General features: G+C 32.9%; 1 protein-coding gene across 8 annotated transcripts in view; it reads left to right on the top strand.

The window, feature by feature from the left end:
- The window catches only part of LOC105195148 (cysteine-rich motor neuron 1 protein), a 542,960-nt gene extending 517,007 nt beyond the window's left edge, over positions 1-25,953 (top strand). For all 8 annotated transcript variants that reach the window (XM_039452145.1, XM_039452146.1, XM_039452148.1 and 5 more), the window contains 5 exons: positions 1,835-2,020; positions 10,959-11,305; positions 13,317-13,661; positions 14,633-14,833; positions 18,468-25,953. In XM_039452145.1, the coding sequence (XP_039308079.1) occupies positions 1,835-2,020; positions 10,959-11,305; positions 13,317-13,661; positions 14,633-14,833; positions 18,468-18,713 (1,325 nt within the window). In that variant the 3' untranslated portion in view covers positions 18,714-25,953. The remainder of the gene's footprint in view (positions 1-1,834; positions 2,021-10,958; positions 11,306-13,316; positions 13,662-14,632; positions 14,834-18,467) is intronic.
- The last annotated feature ends 611 nt before the right edge of the window (positions 25,954-26,564 follow it).

Consider the following 26,564-nt stretch of genomic DNA (forward strand, 5'->3'; position numbering starts at 1 on the left):
ATAATCTTTTTTAAAGTGGTACCCTTTTTATTTCTCGAAAAGTAAACATTACACCAATATTACTGATAAAAACATGATCTGCGTAAACAATTAAAAAATAAATATTCATAATTTATACATACATTCAAAGCTGTTTTCTATATAAAATCTGTTAAAAACAAATTCTTGAAAATCAAAAATAAAATTTGAATGATTTTTTTTGCAAATTGCATAATTTTAACAATAATGAGTAGATAATTCATAATATTAAATTATTTGATATATTTATAACTTCTTAAAACTAACTATTTTGTTTGTACTTTTCTCTTTCATATTTTCCTCTTACAATTAGTGCGGTTTGGAACACGAAATTGTTGCGCGTAAACCGGTGGAGCTCTCTTTGTGAGAACAGACAATAACTACAAAATCTTTAACTACAATATTGACAGATGTTTCATAAATTTTTTCACATTTTCTTTAATACCTTAAGATAGAAAAAATAGTGTCGGACGTGACAGTGCCAGGTACCTATATACCAAGAAGATGTTAAAAGATCGTATAAAGTGAGAAGATTCAATTCTAACCTTCTTGATCTTATAAACTTTATTGTTTAATACATAAAAATATGTTTTATTACTCTGTTTGACTACCTTTAACTACCACGAACATATCTTACTTAATATGTACAGCAAATTGAAATGTACAGCAAACCTTCACGTAAATTACTTTGTAATAGCCACTGTTAATTGACCATGAGTCCGTCTTAAAAATTGTAATTATCACTATAATTGTTAATAACTGATACTGAGAATGGTTTAAACAATAGGATTGTCTACATTGTTAATTGAATAATAAAGTTTATTGAATAATAAACTTATATGTACATTGCACACTGAGGAAAAAATTTTCGCGAGTTAAGTAAATATGTTATTAGTACTATTAGTAAATTATTTACATTGCATAAATATAAATATTACTTCTTAAAAGTAATATTTTCTACAAACAAGTAATGTTTATTTGAATAGTACTATAATAACATATTTAATTATAATAACATATTTAATAAAATATTTAATTAATTAAATAATAACATACTTAATTAAATAATATTATAATAATTAATTACATATTTAATTAAATAATAACATATTTATTTGAATCACGAAAATTTAAGCAAGTATTGGCTTTGTATTGGCATTATACATTTAATTTAATTTCCCTGAGACCAATACTATTAAGTTACTCATTCAATTTATCAATTTATATTTATAGTTAACTTTTTGTTTATCAGAGCCATGTCTGAATTCTATTCATCATTACTGCCTAACGGTGCCAGTTTTGGGACTTAATTTCTCAGATAAACTTTTTCGATTATGTCGTCAAAACATTAATTATTACAAAATACGAAACAGTATTATAAAAACTGCTGTACTATCTAACAGACGGCACTTTCTAATTTGTATTCATGTTTAAAAAAAAAGTATTATTTTTAACTTTTATTTAAGAGATATTACCCGAAAACGAAGTGTATGTCAAGTGTTGGTAACTTTCCTCTAATTCTTTCTACTAAAAATATAGATTATTATATATAATAACAATTAATTAATATAAACAATTAATAAAAATACCGTTATAATATTGAATTATATTTATGTAATCATAATGATATATATTTAATATAATTCTAATCATATATATAAATTAATATATTAATATAAAATAACATTAAATATAAATATCGTTCAATTGCCATACAATAATTAACGTGCTAAGTATAGAAATAGGGTGTAGCTTTCTCTCGTTTAACAAGTCGGTAACACAGGTTTCTGACATCCGAACACACCGGTTTGTGCAGATCACCATCATCGGATCGAGTCGTTCTGTCCCGAGGACAGCGTCCTGACGGACGATGGCATTTGCAAGTGCGTCCCGACGTGTCCACCGCCCAAGTGCCGACCTGGTCAACGGCCGGTCGAGGTGCGGGCGGCCAAGCCCGAGACACCCGGTAGCTGTTGCCCCCTTCATGACTGCAGACCCTCAGGTAATTACGAAAGGTCGTAATCGAGGCTGGCTCCTGTCAGAAGATAGGAACGGCGCGCGGAATATCGGATCGATATCTCGGGGATCTGCTTTTCTCTCGTTCTCTTGGCTCTTTCTCTGTTTCGCCAGTCTCATGCTCTGATACATCCTCTCTTTCCCTATCTCTGTCTCTGCCTCTTTCTCTTTCTCTCGGATGTTCGAATTGCAATCTGACGAGGCAAGCTCGTTCGGTGAGCTTGTAGCCTCAATGTACTCCAGATATCGGCACGAAGGACTTCCTCGATCGTAATCAACGCATTTCCTATGGACGCGCGGCGTTCCATTACTGAAAGAGAGAGAAGGATCAGAGGAAGACGAATGTGTATACGTTAAATATGTGATGGGAATATTGAGATTCTGAAAGAGCGAAGAGATCATTGCGACAAAATGAAGATATCTCTCTCTTTCTCTCTCATCGTTTGAAATCCACCAAGAAGTTCTTAGAAGTTTTCAGTAACTTCGCTTACAAAGTATCTTTTAACTTGGCGATACCGAATCCCTCTGCCTTCAATTATGAGTGCCACATATAATAAGAAAAGACTGTCTTACAAACTTTTGCGTTATATAAAACTACTTGTGTTGCGACTCTACTGAATCGTCTTACAATTCGGCTGGGTTGAAGGAAATGCGTATACTTTTCTCGAACATTTGTTACACACACGCTTCTTCTGCGGTACCGCCATACGACACAAAGTGAAAAAAGCGACTAGATTCCACGTTAAAACAAAAGATACGATCGCAGATGATGAATCTACCGGTAAATGTGGTAATGGCGCTAACGTAAAGTAAGCACAGAGAACGTACATATTAAAATTCATTAGGCTTATTCAGTGATTCTTAAAGGGATGGTAAACAAACGGGAATTACCGACATCTTGCAAATAACTCTTTGAATTGGTTTTACAGGTCGCATAAACCTTTTATATATAAAAATACGCACCAAAATAAATCCCGAAAAACTAGATTCTATGAGATAACTGGAAAAAGAGTTAAAAATTCACTTTCGTCTCGTGCAGCTGTCACCTGAGCTTTTAATCCCTTTGCTACAAAAAATCTGTAGCTCGTATGTTCAAAATGAGAAACATCCGGGATTCGTACAACACTCAGGAACAAACCTAAACCTGTACACCTACGAATTCGAAAGCCTAATAAAAAAGATTTTCCTGATTTACGTTTCACAGGTGTGCGTTTAGATTAACAGAGATAAACAATGATAAAGTAGAACAATAATTGTGTTTAACAATATGTGACAGATCTTGCATTAGATAGCGCTGAAATCTAAAAGCAACAGCAGATGATATATTAATAATTAATAAATATGAGTTGCACAAATAACGCTAGCCTTAACGCTATTTCTCTTAAGGTAATGCTGGAGTCAGTTTTATCGGTGAATAACACATATACAATTTACAAAAAAAAAAAAAAAATACGTATGATTTACGAAACATAAACAGATCTCTACGTACACCCAAGGACTTTGATTCTGTCCATGGGGAAATTTTCCAAACTAAGAAGTCACTACTTTCTACATACTTGCAGTTCATGATTAATGAAACGACTAAAGCTTAAAGGCCTCGCACATGAAATGCATAACGTAACACAAGCACAACATAAGACCGATGGGCCAATGAGTATCCAGCATAAAGTCGCCATATTGATTTACATAACATTTTCATTGGTCCGTCAGTCTTATGTTATGCTTATGTTATGTTATGCATTTCATGTGCGAGGCCCTTTATTGGTTGTTACGTTAATCATGAAGTGTAAGTATGTAGAAAGATAGCGACTTCTCAGTTTGGAAAATTTCCCCATGGACAGAATCAAAGTCCTTGGGTGTACACCCATGGAATTTGATTCTGTCCATGGGGAAATTTTCTAAACTAAGAAGTCGCTATCTTTCTACATACTTACAGTTTATGATTAACGCAACGACCAATAAGCTCTAGTCGTTACATTAATCATAAACTGCGAGTATGTAGAAAGTGGTGATTTCTCAGTTTAGAAAATTTCCCCATGGACAGAATCAAATTCCATGGGTGTACTACTACATCAAAATCTCACGTACACGTATACATGATTGGTTAAACGTTCTATTCTCTTAAATTAGGCTTCTCGGCTTAATTCTAATGATTCAGTATTATTTATTCATTTATTCTATATCTTGTTCTACTTTTATTTTATATACATAATCTGCAAAACGTTTCTACGAAGTAAGTGTTTCAGTGAATCGACGGTTTTGGTCGCCATATTAAATTAAAAGTCGATAAGAAAATCTGTGATTTCTTTACTTCTTTCTGTTTTTAGTCAGTACATTAATCTTTCATATTAGGTATTCAAACTTAATTCTAAGAACTTAACATTGTATTTCCGTGTATGTTTTACATTTTCAAAATCATTCTCTTTTTGTACAATAATAATGTAGAATTTTCGTATAAAGCAAATATTATAGTACATGTTGACAACTTTAGACGCCATATTGGATTGATAAAAATAGGTAAAACAGATCTAAATTTTTTCATTTTTTTCACTTTTGGCGTCAAGTTGATCAGTTTAGATTACATTAATACTTATACATTAATTGCAGACAAGGATCTTTAAATCTATAAACTCAAAAAATAGTATGCTGGAAAAAAAACTGTTCGGTCAATAAAACAGAACAACTTTATGATTCTCTTAAGGATGGGTTTACAGAACTGGATAACATGGGACTCAAATAGTCTTCTAAATGTCAACGCTATCATTATTTTCTTAAATTCGTTCTAGAATCTACGGGGGCATTATAAATGCTAGTCGCGCAGATTGTAAGCAGAGATAATGCTCAAACGCGATATTTCAGCGAGCGGCGGTTTTTAAGTTACGACGTTTAAAGTTACACTGTCGCCGCTGTCGCAGCGGAACTTTCGATCTACCTGTTGAATTTTAATGAAGTCATTCTTATCTCGCGAAATCGTGAAGTCTTCCCTCTCTCTCTTTCTTTCGTCTATCTCTCTTTGTTAAAATTTAATAGCACTCCGTGACTGTTCTAAATTTAATAATATTTCCACCACGAGCACGGTATGACCACCATCAGCTACAACTCATTACACTGGAAATATTATTATCGCAGATAATGAGACAAGTAATTAGTCTTCTTAGTTCTCTTAATGATTCATCGATTTATTGCACTCGATTTATTGATTATACTTTCAACGTATGTACTATTTTCGCATTTGAAAGTGATATATCTGGCAACGCGTCGCATCGCCACGGTATCACACATTCAATGAAGGCTGATTTTTAAGCAGTTTTTACGCGCGGGACGACGATTAAAATATTCGATTGCGTCAAGAAGTAAAAAATAAAATACGTGGAACATTTAAATACGTTTGAATATATTTCGATCGATCAAATAGGTCTCGAATATCGCGGTTCTCTCTTCCGCGATCGATCAGATTCTCGGCAATTAAACACCATTTTACATCATACGGTAAATTCATTCCGGTTCTGTTTCGCGCAGGACGGTGTTTAAACAGCTACGCGACAGTTAAACAGCGCGTTCTACCTTGTTAACAATATTCATTAGCCCATAGTCCGCATTATCGGTCACGCGTACATAGTTGATGCCTCGTTTAATTAATACGCTTTCGTCGAAAAGTACACGCGATAATAAATATTGACGTAAACCCTGATACCGCGTTGAGGTAAATAGCGATACAGCCGGATTAAATTATACAGACAGATATTCTCTCACTCCCGTTCGCTGCAAAAGTGTATTTTATATGTTAATTACATTTTATTATGTTAATTACAAAAATAATTACTCTGCGACTGATTTGGCGCCCTAATCGAAGCAGTTAGCGACATTTGCAATTGATTCGTCGCAAACGCCCTCCCCTACTTGCGTAAATTACCTTTCGCCCGATCCGCCCGGAATATTAATTCAAGCGCAATTTTTTTCCCAAAGGTTTACGATATTGGATCGGATGTTCGTTTCGCAGTTCGTAGATCTTACAATTCTTCATTTAACACATCTTTCTTTCGTCTCGCCTCTCTCGTAAACCACCGTTCTCCTTGCCAGGAGAGATTATATCTTTAATATTTTCTACAAAAGCGCCTTTATTATTGCCCTCAATTTTGGCCGTCGATATCGTCCCCTCGCCGCAGTGCAGATTACAAAGAGTAATGAAACATCCAGAATAATGAAACGGGATAAAAAAAATGTTCTTCGAGCACATAAAGGGAACACCCGCCCTTTCATATTTCTTACAAAAGCTCATGAATTTAGCTTTTTCCGGCGGTGTAAGCTATATGCGAAACGACGGGGGAAACGTATTACGCGAGGGACTACCGACAGCCAGCCAGAACCAGCCGGCGGGCGGATGTATCCGATGAAAAAAATTCGTGCAAATTTTTCTCCTTTCAGCGCGAACGTACGTCCGTACGTGTGTCGCGACAAGGAAATAATGGGGAGTTGCGAGCTCACTCTACCGCCCCACGTGTTAGCGGAGACTTTCGGAAATTGTTTTTTGCCTCTTTGCGTTAGCCGAGCCGATTTTTCACGGGAACGCGCCACTTTAAAGTTCGGGAGGCATTATGAATGAACGCTCGTAAATGAGACGGCTGGGGATAGAACGTAATACATCCGCAGCCACCATCCGGGTCGACCGCCTGACCCATATGCTTCTTTCCGCGGAGTGCAGAAACTCGCGCTAAAATCGATGCCTAACACGGTGAGATAAATAACACTAATTTACAAGAAAAATTTCTTTCAATCATTTCAAACAAGACAATGTGTTTATTGTAAATTTTTTAATGTTGAGAACAACGCCACAAGCCAGTTTTCCACCAGTTTATTGTTTCCAAAACAATTGAGATTTGATATGCAAAAAATGACTTTTTCTGCGATATTTGAAATTTTTTTGTAAAATAAATTAACATTATTTTGAAATTCTGTTTAGAAGTTATAAATGTATCGTTTATTCCATTTTTTTTTCAATTTCGAGATCTTACTTTTTAGTCTTCATGAAGAATTTTAAATACGGAGTTTTGATAAAATAAGTAAATTACGCCTGCGCGCGCGTGTGTGTGTGTGTGTGTGTGTGTGCGCGTAAAGTAAGGTTGCCGATATCGCATTGGCTCCTAAATTGCACTTATTGTTAGTTTTCTAAATCGCACTATTGCTTTGATCGTAGTTATATGTATAAAATCAAATAGAAAAATTACACAGAGCATACATTGTAATAATATTACCGTAATGTGGCAATGTTGTTGCAATATTATTGAAAAGTTGACGAAATGATGACATTGACAGAAATTATATTTAGTTTACGGTATTTATCTCCAATATTAATAAAATTATGTTTATTTAACGCATTTTGGCTCGAGAAAAAAGAATCTAGCAAAAAAATTGTAGCAAAAAATATTAACCTGTGGTGCGATTTAGAAAACCGGTTGCCCAAATCGCATTATGAAGGCTTCTTAAAAATCGTTATTTAAAAATTTATGACTATACATAAAATTCTAAAAAAATAAATATGAAAGATAAAATGTTGTATTTTAAGAAAATTAAAAATACTCCTCATAATTTCTCATTGATAAGCCTTTATGTCAAAAGTGACACGATTTCGACAACTTTATCCTACATATATATATTTGCAATATATTTTATCGAATTATATTTTGTGGACATCCACGGTGGTGCAAAGTTAAAGCTCGATTATTTTAGAAGCCTAAAACGTGACAGTAAAAATTGACAAAAAAAAACATCTCGTTTAGTTCACAGTAACTTAAAAATAAATTTTTGTTTGTAAACTACTTCTTGGACGGCGAGACGCGCGTGGGCGAAGATCGCAAAGACGACACTCAAAGTTTATATTTACAATCATTGACTCGCGAGAAAATTGACTTTTTATTTTTTAATATTGAACAATGCTCTTGCCTGATTATAATGCGCATGCCATTCTCGACGCAACGATAAGTTCACCTCTTATCAGTGCCGACGCGTCGATTTGAAACCAGCGCGTGTGTACAGAATTGTCTCATGCAGAAAAGATCAACGCCCAAGGGTTTGCTATCCAGCTGGAGTGTACTTGGACATGTAAATTTCATGTATAGGCACTCGGTTGTGTAAAGAGGGAGAGAAGGAGTAGGAGGAGGAGAGAAGAGCGCATAAATAAAAGCGCTCTAAGCGAAATACGACGCCTGCGTGAATAGCAAAGTCATCGCGGGAAGCTTAATCGCGGTGTTTCACATCGACAGCTTTAATGGCGACGACATGATCCTCTTCGATCGTCTTCGCGTAACGAAATAATGTCGCGGATAATCAGATTTTCGCGAGTTATAAACGACGACGAGAGGCGTAAAACGGCTTTGTGCGCGCGTTAAGGGCGCCATGAATATTAAGCGAGATTGCAAATCTTTATGAGATTCTGCAATTTCCGGCGCTTTGATGATTACCGGACGAGCGCTTGTCGCCGCTGGAAAATCGTCGAATAATGACTTGATCGTCGAAGAGGAGCCGCGTAAACGCGCGGTCGACGCGGTTATATACGCGCTCGTGATCCTGTATGCATAATTAACCGGTTGCCTTGCTAATAACGCCCACGATTCTTCGTCGGGCTCCAGAGAAATTTGTTCACCAAGATTGAAGGATTTGTTAAAAATGTGATTGCGTTTGCGCGAGAAGCAAACGAGATGTCGCGCACGGTGCGACGGACGCGACGCGATGCGACATCGAAAAATCCGTCGCAACAATTTTATGCAAGAGTTCGCAAACTCCCCGGGAACACCGAGGCACTCGCCCAAGTTTTCCTCGTTCGCTCGCGAAACTACCATATTTGGGTTAGCGACGCTTCCCGGCGGCGGCGCCGTGAGTTATTTATAAACTTGTCTTCGCAAAATATTTCCTGTATTTTCTATTGTATCACCAAAATCTCAGTGCCAGGGAATTATGGTGGAATGGCTTAATAGTTTTGTCATAAAGGGTCCTTAAACATTTTTTTCATTCGATAATTAAGAAATATTTAAATTTGACGTTACAGTGGGGGTATTCCTCAATTTTTTTGCTTCCTCCTCTGTAATGGATTACATAGTTTAACGAAAACTTTTTCTTGAATATTGGAATACGAATTTGGCTTCTAAATCCGATTTGCTTTATTACATCATAATTTTTAGAAATTAAAATTTTTTTTTAAGACTAGTTGAATTTCTAAACTTATTGGAGTGAGATTCTATGCCAAAGAATACATAGAATGTATAAATTTTCAAATTCTGATGTTAAATTCGTAATCAACGATCTAAAAAATCCCTATTAACGATTTTCATAAAAATTATAACAATTTTTTACTTTTTGGCCAGCTGTATTATATTCACTATTTAGAACTTTCAAATTCTGACTTTCGATTCGTAATTAGCAATCTAAGAAATCTAAGAAATCGTCTATAAATTATGATTATTCAGGAGTATTGGATATGTCGATGTTTTAAAGAGTTAACGTATACAAAATGTCTTTCTTCACAATATTTGAAAGTTTTTTTGTAAAAATGGTTAACATATTATCTTGAAATTCTAATCCGAAATCATGAACGTATTGTTCATTCATAAAATGCACTTTTTTTTAAATTTCAATATTTTTTTGTCATGTTATGGAAAATTTAAATATAATTTTGTAAAAATAACAAAAAATTTCCACTTATGCTACCTATATATAAATTATATAATTTTATCGTATAATAAAAAAAGTATGAAAGAATATGATTTATGCTACAAATTTATGAAATATTAAATTTTTTTAGATAAAACACAATTGAAAGTGAAAACTTGTAGGTGATGCATTTTCAGTAAAAGTATGATTTTGCTAAAATGTAAACGTTAATTTTCATCTACAGTAATTCCGTCATTTTGCATTTCTCAATTTTGATGATTCGTATTTAGTAAAAGATCTCTATACATAAATTTTACTAAAAATTTGGATATTTTTTTCAATTTTAACGTCGCTATATTGAATTTATTTTGAATTTATCAATCTTGACATCGGATTTGTATTCAGTGACTTAAAAAACTTTTTAATTTAAAGAAATATAATTGAAAAACTATTTGATAATTTCTCAAAGATTTAACTCATTTAATTTATTTGCCCTTAAATAAATTTCATATTAAATAAAAAGTTAAATAGTTTGAAGAGTACTTTATAATAGTGATAAACAATTAAAAAAATTTTAAAAAGATTTAAAGAAATGTTATCACTGTTATAAAGCACTCTTCAAGCCATTTAACTTTTATTCGGAACATTTTTTCTATCTCTTATAGTTTCGAAGATATTCGCTTTGAAAGAAAAATACGGACTTTCTTCAAAAGGATGTTTCACCCCCAAAAAGTTAAAACGGGCACGTATAAAAAACATACGAGTTTCTTATTTTGATCCGTACTAAAACATATTAAAGACTCGTCAAACTCAAACGACGACACTTGTGTACTTTTTCTTGTTAGATATTTGAAAATATATTTACTATCAATTTGTGAGATCTCATGCGCCCGATGGAGGGTTAACTGCAAATTTTTCAAAATTGTGATGTGATAGAGCAATTTGGAAATCGGATTCGTATTCAGCATCCAAAAAAATTACAGACTGACGAAATATTAATGATATCTCGTCAATGATACAGAAAATGACATAGTTATGTCTTAATGTTATTTATTACTGAACTATGTTATATAGATAAAATCTGTAGATATACATTGGAATTCTTTATTTTTTAATATGCAACAGAAAATTTTCTTCACCGTGCGCTATCTCCATTGTGCTGTTTAGTCGTTTGAAAATACAATTCCTATACGGAGAGAAAATTTTCCCCGGATACACGGTAGATTTGAAGCCAATGTACGTCGATTTCTCTATAACTTCCGTTTTATTCGCCGTCCTAGATCCGATCTCTTGGGCGAAGGCTGAAGAGAAACCGCAAAACTGTATTCACGAGGGCGTCTCGAGGAAACTCGGTGAGGAGTGGAAGCAGAACGACTGTATCACTTGCATCTGCAACGAGGATGGACTCGCGTCCTGCCAAACAACCATGTGCAAGTCGTGTGAGAATGCGATACCACCCGATCCGGGTGAATGCTGCCCTCATTGCCCACCGCCGATCAACAGTACCTTTGATCACCACCCTGACGAGTTCTGCAAGACGTCCTTGGATAACTGCAAGATGAAATGCTTCCACGGCTTGCGGATGGACAAAGATAACTGCCCGATCTGCGAGTGCGCCGATGATTTGGTAAGAGCGTGAAAAAATTATAAACAATTTTGATCAAATTTGAAAGTAGTTGTTGAATTATTACTTAAGGAGGCTATTCTAGTTTTAAAAGCTATTTTCACAAATATTTGCTCTGAACTTTAAAAACATCTAGAATATTTTTATTTTATAGATAGGTATTTGTTACATTATTAACTTTATAAAAATTTAATTTTTAATTTTAGAATTTAATTTAATTTATTAATTTAAAAATTGAATTGAATTTTATTATTAATATGAAATAGATCGAAATATTAATTAAAATAGAATTATTTATAAATACCACAATAAATACTTAAGAAAAAGTCCTGTTTAAATTGTCCCAAAGTTGTAACCTCCGTACTGATCTTAAACGATCTAGGATTTATTTCAATTCACATGAATGTTATCATTGGAATTAGAATAAAAATCATTTATTGTAAATGTTGAACAAGATGGTTAAGAACGGTAAAAATGAACAACGAAAGTTTGCAAAATTTTTTCAATTTTTACGTCCTATAAAAAACTGTTCAACATGTTAAAAAAATTTTAGTTTCAATAATCACAAATATTACGAGTATTTTGCTTTAAGGCGAAATTTGATCGGTTCACTAGTTTCTCAGAAGAGCTTAGGACAGGGTTGAAAAAAGTGGATTTAAGAAAAATGCATTTAAAATTTTACAAAAAGTTTACATATTTAAAAACAACTTTTTTTCTTTCAATACACTATTTAGGAACGAAGAAGAAGATCGCATTTAATTATAAGCAAGTTAATAAAGATCTTGCATGTTGTTCCACACGTGTCGTTACACTGCGTAAAATCGCACTCCCAAAGTATAAAATTTGCTTTATTTTATTTGCAAGGCATGCCACTTTACGGCACGTGCGCGTGTAACAAGATTCATTAAAAAAATTTATTATCTAATTAATATCAAAATTGCTCCATTTAAAAACTTGAATTTGTCTCGTCATCTTTTTGAAATTTTTACCACCATTGCTAAAGCACAATTAACGACCATCGTAGTAATTCATTTATATCTATTCATAATGGAAAAAGTGTAATTTTTTCAATTTTTTCTAGTAACCCATTCTCTATAAGTGATAGATACCCAGTCAACACAGTTTGTAATTGCTATATAATTGTGGAATAATACTTTATATAACAAATGTGTTTCATGACATTTATATCATAATGACTTGTATCTATTACTTTCTTTTATATAAAATAAATGTACAAATGTTACGTATTATTTACGTAACAAGTATGTGATGCTTCAATGTGTAGAATTTAATTATTGGAATTATATAGATGTTATATAATACAATTAGTTATAATAAAATGATGTAGGTATGTATACCAACATCACTGACAAAGGGAAATTACTTTTGAAATTACAATACACTGCAACATTGCAGCAACTTTCACGTCGTATAAAATGTGATACTGAAACTTGTAGCTATTATACATATAGTGAACACATAAATGTACTAGGTAGCCACAGCCGAATTCAACAAAAGTACCCGTTGTCCCAAGTCATCTGCACTGGCCCAAATCGCCTGTAGTAATTAAAATAACTGTACATTTTATATTTAATCAACATTTTTATTTGATAAATCTAAATAGTATCAATCTAAATTTATAAACGCAAAACTATGCAATCGGAAATGTGATACGACAAACTGCTGCGGGTTGGCTGACGATTACCTACGATGACAATACAATCTCCTACGTAGTATCTTCTCGTCTACTGCGAAACGTTCCGTATCAACCTTAGCTAAATGCAACCGTCTGCAACAACGTCCGCCGCGCGGATTTTCAGTCATGACCTAGCTAGGGTAGAGACACAGTTCCTCTTATCTCTGAAACGTACCTGCAGCTGAAGAAGCTTTCTTCTCGGAACCAACGCGCGCGAGACCAACTTCACGAATAAGAGGAATTCCGGCGGTTTCCTCTCAGCAACGCCGTCCCCTCACGCCTATCTCACGACTATCTGACGACTCTCGTCTTTTCCAGGAGGTCGACCTCGTGCCGGACGTGCTGCCGGAAGATTACAAAGTTTGCCCGGAACTGCCGCACTGCGGACTGAACTGCGACCTCGTCAAGGACGAGGAGGGCTGCCCGGTGTGCGCCTGTCAGACGCCACCGCGTTATCCGACGCCGAATGTCACCGCCCCGGACACCACGAACGACAAAAGAGTCTGCCCCGAGGTCAAGTGCGATCTTCACTGCGAGCTCGTCATGGACGAGAATGACTGCACCTTTTGCGAGTGTAAGCCACCCACCGTCGGCTGTCCGCCGCTTCACGGATGTAGGAAGAGGTGTAACTTCGGTTACAAGACGAACAAGCGCGGCTGCCCTGTAAGTGAAACGCTCGAATTTTCTTCCACTGTTTTACGCTCGTAACAAACGGCAATAAAAAAATTAAATGTATGATAAATTGAATGAATTGTGATAAATATCACCACGTGCCAGTGATTGAAGAGGCCAAGCTAAGACATCCGCCCCGGAAAGTCGGGGGTTCCAGATTCGATTACTGATTAATGTGTTGTTTTTCGTAATAAACTCTTTACAGTATTTGGGGAAGAAGAGGTAATAAATAGATGCTTATTAAAGCATCATTGTTATTAAATTGATTATCAATTTAATATTGTGATATTACTATTCTCATTCAACTTAGAAAGCGTGTTTCAAAACTCGTCTGTATTCGGATTCCATGAGATCATTATTATATTGATTTTAAATGCGTAAAATTAAATTAATGAAGGTTCTTGATAATTGTTAATAAGATTTTATATTTAGGCATTTTATTAATTTTGTTATGAAAAATGTCGGATGTGACTGCATATATACTTGCTTATATATACTTGCGACATTTCAACTTATATTGCTGTATCTTTTAATAGCACTTATTTGAAAACTGTCTTACAAAAAGAGTTTAGTTTTTAATTAATATTTTTGTAATATCTTTGTAATTTTTAAAATCATTTTGTCAACAGTGTTGCCAATGTTCCATTATATATTTTTATTTTATTTAAAAACCATCTTTAGTTTATATTTTTATCAGCTTTTTACTTGTATATGAAGAAATTACATTGTAAATGGAATTAAATTTTTGCAAGAGAGATTTTACAAAAAGATTTGCTTCAACTATTCATATAATTTTTTTTGTATACGAAACATTTTGACATAACATATGTTACATCAATTCAATGTATCTGTCATACGATGCCATGTATAAAATTTAATTTAAACTTTTATTTTCTTAACTATTAAAACTATATATCGGTATAAATGCCTTTTTAAGGGTACTGATGGATTTCTTCTTGTAGGTATGCCGCTGTCGAGTTTCGTGCATGGATCATTTGAACGAGACGCATCCGGAGGGGTCGACTTGGCATCTGAACAGCTGCACCACATGCACTTGCGAGCCTGGTGGACGACTTAATTGCAAAGAAACCATCTGTTCGGTGGCCTGTAGTAATCCATTGCCACCGAAACCAGGCTTTTGTTGTCCTATATGCCCAATTACAGTGAGTTTTGTATTTTATTCCATTTATAACTCACTTTTAGTATTATATTATACTATAGGAATTGTAAAAATAGATTGAGCTATCTAATGCTTCGGTCATAAAAAACACGCAGATAACAGAAAACCATACTTTCTCTTCTCTCTCTCTCTCTGATTCTCGCAATTTTTTTTCTCTTTTTGCAATTGTCTTTTTACGTAATAATCAGATTTTGTTTTACACTCTATCTTTCCTATAGGGAAAGGTGGGGTAAGATAGGGTAGTTAAGCTTTGAAAACGAATAAAAGGTTTTCATAATTAACGAGTCATCTTTATTTTTATAATACTCTTTGGTTATTTGTTTTTCAATATATTTATCATTAAAATAAAATTTTTAAGTATTATAAACTTTATTTAATAAAAACCAAAAAGAGGCATTTCTCTCCACCTTGCCCGACGAGTGGGGTAAGATGGGTATTCTCGCGGACAAGGATATCTATACGTTTTCAGCTTAATTTTTTTCTCTTATACGTTTCTTTGGCTCTTATATAATTTTATTTTATACTTTTCTTGCTCTCTTTTTTTCTTTTTTTTACCTTTGCCTATTTCCTCGCTGTTAATATCTTCTTATAGTCATAAGAAAATCGCAGAGAAGTATAAATTATGGTCTATCTCAATAACGCAGCTGTCTATTTCGCTGACTCGTGGGTGACTTTTAATGATCAAAGAGTTGCATCTAACACGTATGCCCAATTGTGATTTCTGCATTTGAATTGCGCCATACAGGCGCTACCCCGTTTTACCTCCCTACCCTTTCTTACCCCACTTTCCTTTATATGTGTATTCTACGACATTAATTAGGACTTAATCAATTAATATTCGAAGATTTGGTTATTTCAAGTACTATCCGGATTACTCAAGTCCATTATCCAACTTGATGAGTACCTACTATTTGGATACTCGGATAATAAGTACTTGAAAATTTTCGAGTATCCAGTAATGCATATGCTCATTATTTGTTATGGTTACAATCAATAAACAGGACATATGCTGTTTTTATTATCCAAATACCCGAATGAAATTGGGCCAAAGACTTAGCAAACGTGTGTAGCACGCAGATGGCCAAAGAGAGACGGCCGGAATCGAAATTTATTAAATTAAACTTGGATATATTACAAATGCGATAAAATCGCAGCTTTAATTTTTTATTATGTTTAATTAAAATTAAATTTTTTTAAAGAAAAAGTTTCAGTGAATGTTATTTCTAGTCGAAAAGGTACATAATAGATTTACCGCTCTCATAACACGATTGTTTCTGAAACAAAAGAATACACTTTAATGCCTCTTTAGAGACTCGTTAAAAAACTCAAGCGGCAATAGCCATAAATAAAAAATTAAAACAAAATTTTAATATTGTAATTAAAATATTTTATTGTTAAAGAGAGTTTTGTACATTTCAGTATATTTACATATTTAAACAATGGCATATGTATACTTATAAAGAAATGAAATTATTTTTGCACGCGGACAGCCAATTTTTTTTCGTACTCTATCCTGTGAATTAAATAATAGATTAGTACTTTAGGTACTCTGGTTTTGAAATAATCTGATCTATATTAATAGCTCTAATATTAATTGTATATACATATTTTAGCGCTAAATGTAATTTGTTTTTTCAGTTATAAGATAAATATTCCAGTAACCGAATGTAATAATACAGAGACAGGATTGTTGAATTTTTGTAAAGATTTACGATCTAAAGTAATTTAATTATATAATTAGTAATAGTAGTAGTAATAGTAGTAGTAATGGAAGTAGATGGGACTATATCGCTCTCTAGATGTCACCTGTCTCTAGATCTAAAGAGTTCTTCAGTGATTCACACTAAGCTTTCCTTAAATTCATCTTAATAGGAATCCGAAGCCCAACACAGCCCCTAGATCTTTATGGTATGACAACTCTAGATTTTTAGGGTGATACGATTTTAGCTTCTTAGGCTTTAATTATAGTTCTAGTTCTTTAGTCTTGGTACATCTCCAGGGACCTGACGCAATGTAACAATCAGGATCGAATCTAGGATTTGTTGACTATGATAGATAGTTTCCACACGGAGTGTTACGATAATTATACATATAACTAACTGAAATATAAATTAATATTAAGGTAAATGTAAACGGATTTATGTACAACGAGATGCAGAACTAAGATGGTTGAATTTTTATAAGAATTCAGGACATAACATAATTTAATTATATAATTAATTAGATATCAACGAGAAATAAAACGTTATTATTAATATACAAAAATACGAAAAATTTTTAAATTATTCTGAAAACAAAAATTTATGTAACATCAATAATATAAAAATGCTTACTTTTAATGTCCTAAATGCTTATCCTTTATTGTCAAATAAATACGAAAAATATCTTGAAAAATACATAGTATTTCTTAAAAAAGTTTTAAGAAGATTATTATTAAAATATAAAGTTAAATCTAGTTGTGCAACAAATTAATTTCTTGAACATTAAGTTTTACAATATTTAACCTGTCTTATAAATACTAAGGCCGGTATTCATAGTCGATTCTTATATTTAAGATTATCTTAAGTATCATCTTAAGATGTCATCAACCAATCAGAGAGCCGTATTAGCATCTTAAGACGTTACTTAAGACGATCTTGAAATAAGAATCGACTATGAATACCGGCCTAAGGTAAGTCAAAAATTATCCATTTTTGCTAGAACATGTCTTTAAGTTTGTCACCCTGCGTTCCGGGCAAGCAGGTTTTAAGTTGGCACTACTGAGGTTCCGTGATCAAAGTTGGACCTTGATCGCGTCAGTTTGTTTACCGTTACGAGCGTGTAAATATAGCCTTTCCGCTAGAAGTTTGCACTAAGGAGGAACAGACAGCCCTGATACGATTTCTTTGATTGGAAAGAGTGAAAGGTGCTAAAATTCATCAGAGGCTTTCAACACAATGCGGGGACAGTGCTTTACCACGCAGAAGTGTATATGAATGAATCGAAAAGTTTAAAAGTAAACGCCTTAGTGTGACACACGAAGAGGGAGCAGGACGTCCATCAACTTCCACCACCGACGAAAAGGTTCAGCAAAGTCAAGAGTTGATTTTGACAAACCGGCGTATTATGTTAAAAGTCTCCGATGAATTTTAGCACCTTTCACTCCTTCCAATGAAATCGTATCACAGCTTTCTGTTCCTACTTGGTGCAAACTTCTAGCGGAGCAGCCATATTTACACGCTCGTAACGATAAACAAACTGATGCAATCAAGGTCCAGCTTTGATTACGGGACCAGTAGTGCCAACTTAAAGCCTGCCTGCCCGGAACGCAGTGTGACAAACTTAAAGACGTGTTCTAGTAAAAGTGCAGATAATTGTTGACTTACCCTCGTATTTAAAGGTTATAAATAAGTAATGTTACAAAAAACACATTTGAGGTTAATAATAATAAGTTTCCGTGCAAGTATTTGGGCACATATAGGACATATATGTGCGGTCACTGAGGAACATTTACCTAATTAGAATTATTTTAAGAATTGCTGGAATTGTTCAAATGACGAAAAATGAAATTATTGTTTTAATAATAAGTCTATCGAAAGAAAGAAATTTAAAAATTATCATCACTACGTTTGTTTCAGACGACTAAGGAGAACGACATGATTAATCAGATCACTAGCCGAGGCTGGGGCACAGTGCCGATTACGTTAATCGTAGTACTCGCGCTGCTGTGTCTGTTACTGATAATCCACGTCGTGCGCAGCCGATTCCGCGGCCGTCTGTCACCCTCGGAAGCATCATATGCGTCGTATCCGCCGCAATATTACAAGTGTGTGCCCGTGTACGATACCCCGGTGCATCGGAACGAGAAGATCGTACCTTTGTAAAAGACTGTTGATCCCCAAAGAGAGCGCGACAAGCAATGTGCGAAAGCAAATTTTCAATTTGCCAAGACTGTTTTATACATGATCGTCGACGAGATTTCACGAAACTTGCGTAACAATCGCGATTCAGCGACGTCGATCGCTAAACTCTTAAATGGATCTTTGTAAACTGACATTAAAATTATTTATCGATTGACAAATACTCTCTAGTGTATAAAAAACTAAAAAAAAAATGTTTCAAAACTTTTTCTAGAATTATATAAAGAATGATGGGTAAAATAAGTTGATTTTGAGATCAGAACAGCAAATAAAAACGATATGATTTGTGTAGTTTTTGTATCTGATTTTATCTTTCAACAAATTTTAATTGGTCAGAAAAGTATTAAAATTGGTATAAAACTATTAAATATCTAGTATCGTAAATTATTATTGAACTTTAAGAACATATTAATTTGTTTATTTTAAGCATATTGTATATTTCTGTATATCTATTATATATTTTGTACTAGTAAAATATAATAATGCTCTCATCTTTAATAGTTCATGTTCTGCTTGATTAAGGCAAATTAAAAATTTATATCTAAGAACACAAAGACATTTAAGAAAATTATTAATATCTAAAAACGAAGGTATTGTTGATGAGAATTATTTTAAATCTTGACTTGGGATCTGATAACATTCATCATGTCTTTTAAGAGAACTTTCACCCAACGTATTTTTGTATTGTACTGTAGTATTTTACTACTAGAAATTGAAAGATTCGAGCAAAAAATATTTTTAAGCACTACTTTAGACGAATAGGTTTTTTTTATTATGAATAATTTGTTTGCATATTGATCGATTTTCATTTATTATTATTTAATTTTAGGGTTGGAAAGTAACTCATTACTTGTAACAAAGTTACACAATTACTTTTCTCAGTAACTGTAACTTAACTTCGTTCCTTTCTTTCTATCTATAATTGTAAATTAACTTAGTTACACTTTTTGTGTAATTAGTGTTTTGTGTAAATAATTTAGTAATTACTTTTATAGTTACTTCAAATTTATTTGTCTTCAACATATAGTTTGTGTTAAGCAAATTAAAGTGATAAATCATCTTTAAGAACAGCAATCATATAAACATTAAAGTTGAGACTTTGAAACAAAGCCCGTTAGTTTACAATTTTATCATAAAGTTGAATTTGGTAACTCCTTTTTAACTGAAAAATACTGATCCTATAATTTTGATAATTTATTTCAAGTATAAATATTAATTTATTATAAATTCAGCTAGTATATTAAATATACTTTGGTTTTAAGATTTTTAAACAACTGTGATTCATTAATTACACAAACTAATACAGCATATAACCAAGTGTTTAGTATAAGTAAATAATTTAGTAATGTAAAAATTTTAAAAAACATTTTTGTATTTAGAATAGTGCAGGACATAAACATTATATAAATTAATAAACAAGTAACTGAAAAGTATCGTTACTTTAAATAACTATAATTCTCTGTAACGTGTTACAGTTGTTAACTTGTAACTTTTTGAGAAAAGAAAGTTATCACTGTAACTAGTTACTGCTACAAAGTAACTTTTCTAATTCTGTACATTTTACTTCAGTTATATATTTTCATTAACACATCGTTCTTATAATAGCTTCTTATATATTTAATAGCTTCATAATTTTAATACTTTTTCGATAAATTAAAATTATTTAAAAGTCAGAATGAAATTCAACAAGTTCAAGTAACTACGAAAAGTATACTTATCATTCCGAGAACCAAAATCTGCTCATTCTACCCATTGTCTCTTATTAAGTTTAAGTGTCAAAATTCTATTAAATTCAAGCATATAGTAAACTTTTCCTATTCTTGCGAATGAAAGAAGATTCCCTTAAGAGTTAATAGCAGCGATTGATTTGCAACTCGTCGATAATTTTAGAAGGAAAATTTATTGCTAAGCATACGTACGTGAAACTGCCGTTAACATCTCGCTAATTCGATGTTAAAGTGAATGCCAGCAGAAGCCGGAGAATGTTGTGGAATGTTGCGCACGATAATGCATAAGGAAGTCTCTCTTTGGGTGCGGCTGAAAATACTTTTAGTAGATTCAGTATTATTTGTAAGCGGCAGTGAATGTTGTGAACTTTGGAAGGGAGAAAAGGAAAAGGATAAGCAAAGAGAAAACCGCCAATTCGCACCAATCTCGTACTATGTTTGCCGAATCCTCTTGAATCCCTTAACTTAATATGAATACGTTGCGTAACCTGTAAATTATAATATAATTAAAAACGTAGCGTAATTACGATTAATTAATATAAGAATAAATGTATTAATGTTAACCCGTGGTAGGACTCTAACTTAAATGAAAAATCATAAAAGAGACAGGTCTACACCGTGTAGTATTAGTTCCCTTGATCTCTGGACCATCATTATTATCTCGTATTATATTAATGAGTGTTTACACGAAGTAAAAAGTATTCATATTTTTTTGTATGCGGATATTCAAATTTGCAGCGATTCGAAGCGATTATCGAATGTATCTTATCAAGTAAAAAATATTTTGTCTATTTTTTTTTATATTCTTATATTACCGAAATTTTGTTCGACGCGTACTTTCGTTTTTTTTGTGTATTACTTCAAAAAAATGTATCTTTTTGTTTTTTTTCAAGCACTAATTCCTAATTTATCTAAGATTTATTTAAATTGCCTTGCCGCTTTGAGAACAAGTTTATAGACTTAATCGTAAATTAGCTCTTAACAACTGTGTTATTAGACTGTTCCTATATATATGTGTATATATATACATATATATATATATATATATATATATATATATATGTTTTATTTTTTATTAATATAAATTCTCGTTCTTATTCATCGCGAGTTACAACGTGTAATATTTATGTCTGACGAGAATTCCTGATTCAGTTGTGACAGGAGTACAGCCACCGCACCTGTAACCGCACCACGCGAGAGAAGAAGGAAGTACATGTATATATACCGTAAAAGTTTAGATTAAGGTGAAATTGAAACAACGCGAAAGCGTCCCCTCGGTTTCTTCGAAACTCTGTTGCGATACGATCGATCGACTTTAAGATTTGCGCTCGGCGCGATACAAGCGGCCCAGGTATCCCGGTGCGCGAATCGCGATAACATTACATAATGCACGATTACGTTCCGTAACTTCTCGGTTGCTTGTACATACACGCCCGGAAGTTCGTTCTCCGGCGGCTTGCGAATTCTTGGGATGGTAAACCCGAATTATTTTCGGATGCTAACTAACAGCACGCTTAGATAGACGCACCTCTCCTGTTCGTACATATTTCACGCTGCGGTGGAGCGTGCGGCAACAATAGTGATCGATGACAAGATGACAAGACATGGCATAGCATTCGTTTGTGAAGGCATACAGAGATAAAAAAAAGAACGAGTAAATAAATAAATTTGAAAGATGAAAACGAATAGAAACAGAGCCGTATCTAGCTTTTCATGTGCAAAGTTGGGCAAAGCTTTATCTTTTAGGAACTCTTTCATTTTTTGAGAAGGAGAAATAATAAAAAACAAATATGATATAATTATTTAATTGTTTATAAATAATTTTTGTATACACAAGAAATGTACAATTTTATTCACATTTATTAATGTATATAAATGAAAATTATTTTAATTGCATTTTTTTAGCTTTTATTTCAAATTCATTAAGTATATTATCGTAATTAATTTTTAAATACAGCACTGGATCTGGCAGATCCTGTACAAAATTTTTATTGCTTGCTGTGTAAAGAGGGTACGAAATAGAAGACTCGGATTAAGGGAGGGAAGAAGTTAAAAATTTTCCCTATTTCTACGGACCAGTTTCAGAGCTCAACTAGAATTCAAACGGCATAAAAATACAGCTTTTTATTGTCATATTTTCCTTGTTATATAGTTATAATTTTAAAAGGAATGACAATGCCTCATAAATTTTTCTTAAAGGTATCACTCTTTAGCTTTAAAATGTCATATTATAAAGTCCTTAATAATGTTTTTTTGTAAAGACATTTAAATTTAAATAATTTTTAATTTTAATTTACTGAAATTTCTCTTATATGAAACACTATAATAGAAACGAGAAGAGTGAGAAATATTTGTAGTGCAGTATTGATATGACACAATTAATTCAAAATTATTAAGGATCTGTAAAATAAATCAAGCAAAGTGGCAGTTTTACTGTTCTTAATATTAATGTCGAAACCTCAAACTTACAAACACGCGGGCGAAATTTAAAATTTCAAAATATTATGTTGCAAATTATTTTTATCAATTTGATTTGAGCTTTCTTCCCTTCTTCCTTCATTCTGAGCCCTGTGCCTGCGATCCCTACCTAGTTACGGCTCTGGACGTAAGGATGATGTAAATCCCTGTTTTAAAAAGACCGATAGAAAATGACAGAAAGAGATTTAAACTATATTAAAATTTTACTTGATTTTATAGTAAGGTTATCATTTTTAATAGGACCATCCAGCAAAGAAGATGACATCACACAATAATTTCAATGACGTCTTAATGACGATAAAGATGTCATTAAGATATTAAGATGTTGACTTTGTGTCACTTGATGTTGATTTGATGTCATTTTGTTTGCTGGGACACTTGAGCTATTATAGAGAAGTTATTAAATTCTATCGTTTCTTAATAGTATCTAATATCACGTATATTTTTCTATACGATTATTTTGTTGAGTTATCTAATCTAATTTGAAAATTGCGATTTGCTTTATATATACAGAGTCCTATCCCCATCGAATTTTTTATTAAATACAAATTCCTGAGATAACTTAAAAAAAATCCTAATATAAAAATGTCGAGGCTGTAATATTTTTCAAATTGTAAGTGATTAAAATTTATTAATTGTAGCGGCTAAATTTTGCATGCTCAGACATGACAACAGCTTACAATGATAAAGATGAAAGAAGGAAACTTTTTTTTTAATAACAGGATTAAAATTACTTATGCGATAATAATAAAATTCCTTTACTATACATATAAATGCTTTGTAAGCGTTAACAGTAACAGCAAACAGTAATTTATATACATATATGTACAAGAAATATTAAGATTATGTAAAAAGAATGCAATCTAAAATAAAAGAATTATATAATACATTATAAGTACATGAATTAAAAATATGACAAAATAATATCAATTTGACAAAACAACAACAGTCAGATACTTATGGATGATAAATCTGGATTACTAAATTATATGCTGAATAACAAAAAAAGATAACACATCTGATCTTTACGAATTCAAAGCACGATAAGATTATATATTTTTTTTCTTATTTGATTCTATCGGATTTTTTAAGATCTTTAAGGGATGTGATTAAAATTACATCAAAAGAGTAGAGTTACTTCAATAACGACGTCATTTTGCACGACAGAACAACTAGATACTTTCGGCACCGCTGATAAACCATACATATCCATGTGCTTACACAATGCACGTAGCTCGTCTTCTTCCTCTCCCTAATTAAAACACATACATATATTTTTTCAATGTGACTTGTCCTATATATCCCATATGTATAACCGTATAGCCTGTATTAAACTTATTTATACGTACACGTGTAATCGTGTAAAAACGTGCGCGTACACTATACGTTTATTGTCTATAAACCGCAGGCTGTATTTCGCACGTGTGTATGTACTTCGGAGACAATATGTACGTAGTATATTGATGAGACAGATCCGGATAGCGTATATACCTGTAAGAATTTTTTCTTTCGTTGTTATCGTACGCAGGATGTTAACAATAATAATAACATCGACGGTAACAATAACAGATAATGATAACAATAGTAGTATATAATTTAGCACACACGCAGTCGGTTCATGGCGATGATCCCAAACGGACAATGCATACAATAAAATTTGTGATAAACGGGAATTGGACATTTGTCTTGCGATCGCAAAAAAAAAGAAAAAGATTCGTGACCTTCTCGAAAAATTTTATAACGTATACGCGCCCCCAGAATATGTGATCTAATGTTGCGACGCCGGTCCAACGTATTCGATTTATCTCTGACTTCCAATTTCGACCCTCCGAGGAGGTAAATGATGTCATTTAATCAATCGCGTCGGGAAGGAGCAGATTAAACGTGGCTTGCTTTTTTGTCGGGTTCGTCCGACAAAAAGCGAGGCAAATCGCAGTTGTTTGCGGCGAAAAATTACGAGGTACACAAATATCACGTTTGACGTCGATTGATTCCACCGGTATAAAATCTGCCACTTAAACGAATTGAAACTTTGAATCGTTATTTATATCATATTGAAAAACAAAGGTGAAATATCCTTTATTAAAATTAAAATTCAGCATATTTATATAGAAAATTTTTAATATAAGATATTACATACGGAATGTTACATACGATGGGCACATATTTTATATCCCGCGGTAGATATCCAATTATTCGCATAAAAAAAGAGAACGTAGTCTCGTGCATAGGGCATCTTAAAACAGATAAATAAAATAAATATTAAAAATTAGGAATATTTTTAATTATTTTGGCAAAGAAAGAATAAAATTTATCCTTGAGTCTATAATGTCAATTTTATTTTTGCAAAATTTAACATAATTTTTTTATTTCTTGAACTTTTTTTAGCATTGAATATTAGAAATACGCGGTACGATTAAAGACTATTATTATAAGATGTATCACAAAATATTTCTCGGAGATTTCATTCTTTCAATTAAGGAAAATAAAAAACTAAAAAAAGAGAGAAAGAGAGAGAGAGAGAGAGAGAGAGAGAGAGAGAGAGAGTCGTGTTACTCACGTACTTTTTCGAGATTACACCCAAGAAGGCATCAGAAACATTATTGTTCTACAACACTAAGAATACATTAAATGACAAACACTTTTATGAATCGAACGTTATGACCGGTTTTTGAATGCAGTTACGAACAAATCGAGTAGTTGTACTTGTGCGCTCTTTGTACAAATACCCCGTAACGTGATCATATCAATGTAACTTAGATTTACTTATAATATATACGTACATTATACAGCTATACATACTGGACGCGCAATGTTAAGAAACAGCTCTTGTATGTTAAATAAATCAAGATTAAATAAAATTGTTGATATATGATGTTGTAATCGGACATTCGATGCAAACGCGAGGAGTTTCGTCATCTTTTCTTTTTCTTCTGTGGAATTATTGTACGTCGCCGTATCACTAATAAAAATAAATATAATACGGCTTTCTTATCAAATATATATCGTTTATTTATTCATCTCTTTAATTTTATAAGAAACTACCGTAAATTCTTTCGATATTACAAGATGAAATGCAAAGTTGTCAATGTCTACTTGGTAAAAAGTTTTTTATGTAAAAACATCCATGAATATAGAAAAATATACAGCTGCGTGAAGTTGGCCCCCACTATTAAAAATTTAGTAACGATCATTACTATTCGATTGGTGGTTGTTTGGTGGTGGTTGTTTGGTAGTCCATTCCCGACGATTGGTAATCGAAATTTTACTTAATAATACAAAAAAAAGACATACTTGCGTGAAGTTGGCCCCCCTTTTATAAAATTCGGCTTTCCAGACTGCATAAGAAATTATAACAGTAAGCATTCGTTTGGTGGTCGCTTACTGACATTTGGTAGTCCATTCTTGATGATTGGTAATTAAAACTGTAATTAATAATACCAAAAAAGGACACGTTCGCGTGAAGTTTGCCCCCCTTTCATAAAATTCGGTTTTCCAAACTGCATAAGAAATTATAACAGTAAGCTTTCGTTTGGTGGTTGCTTACTGTCGTTTGGTAGTCCATTTTTGATGATTGGTAATTAAAACTGTAATTAATAGTACCAAAAAA

Source organism: Solenopsis invicta, chromosome 7, assembly GCF_016802725.1.
Source record: "Solenopsis invicta isolate M01_SB chromosome 7, UNIL_Sinv_3.0, whole genome shotgun sequence".
NCBI classification, from domain to species: Eukaryota; Metazoa; Arthropoda; class Insecta; order Hymenoptera; family Formicidae; genus Solenopsis; species Solenopsis invicta.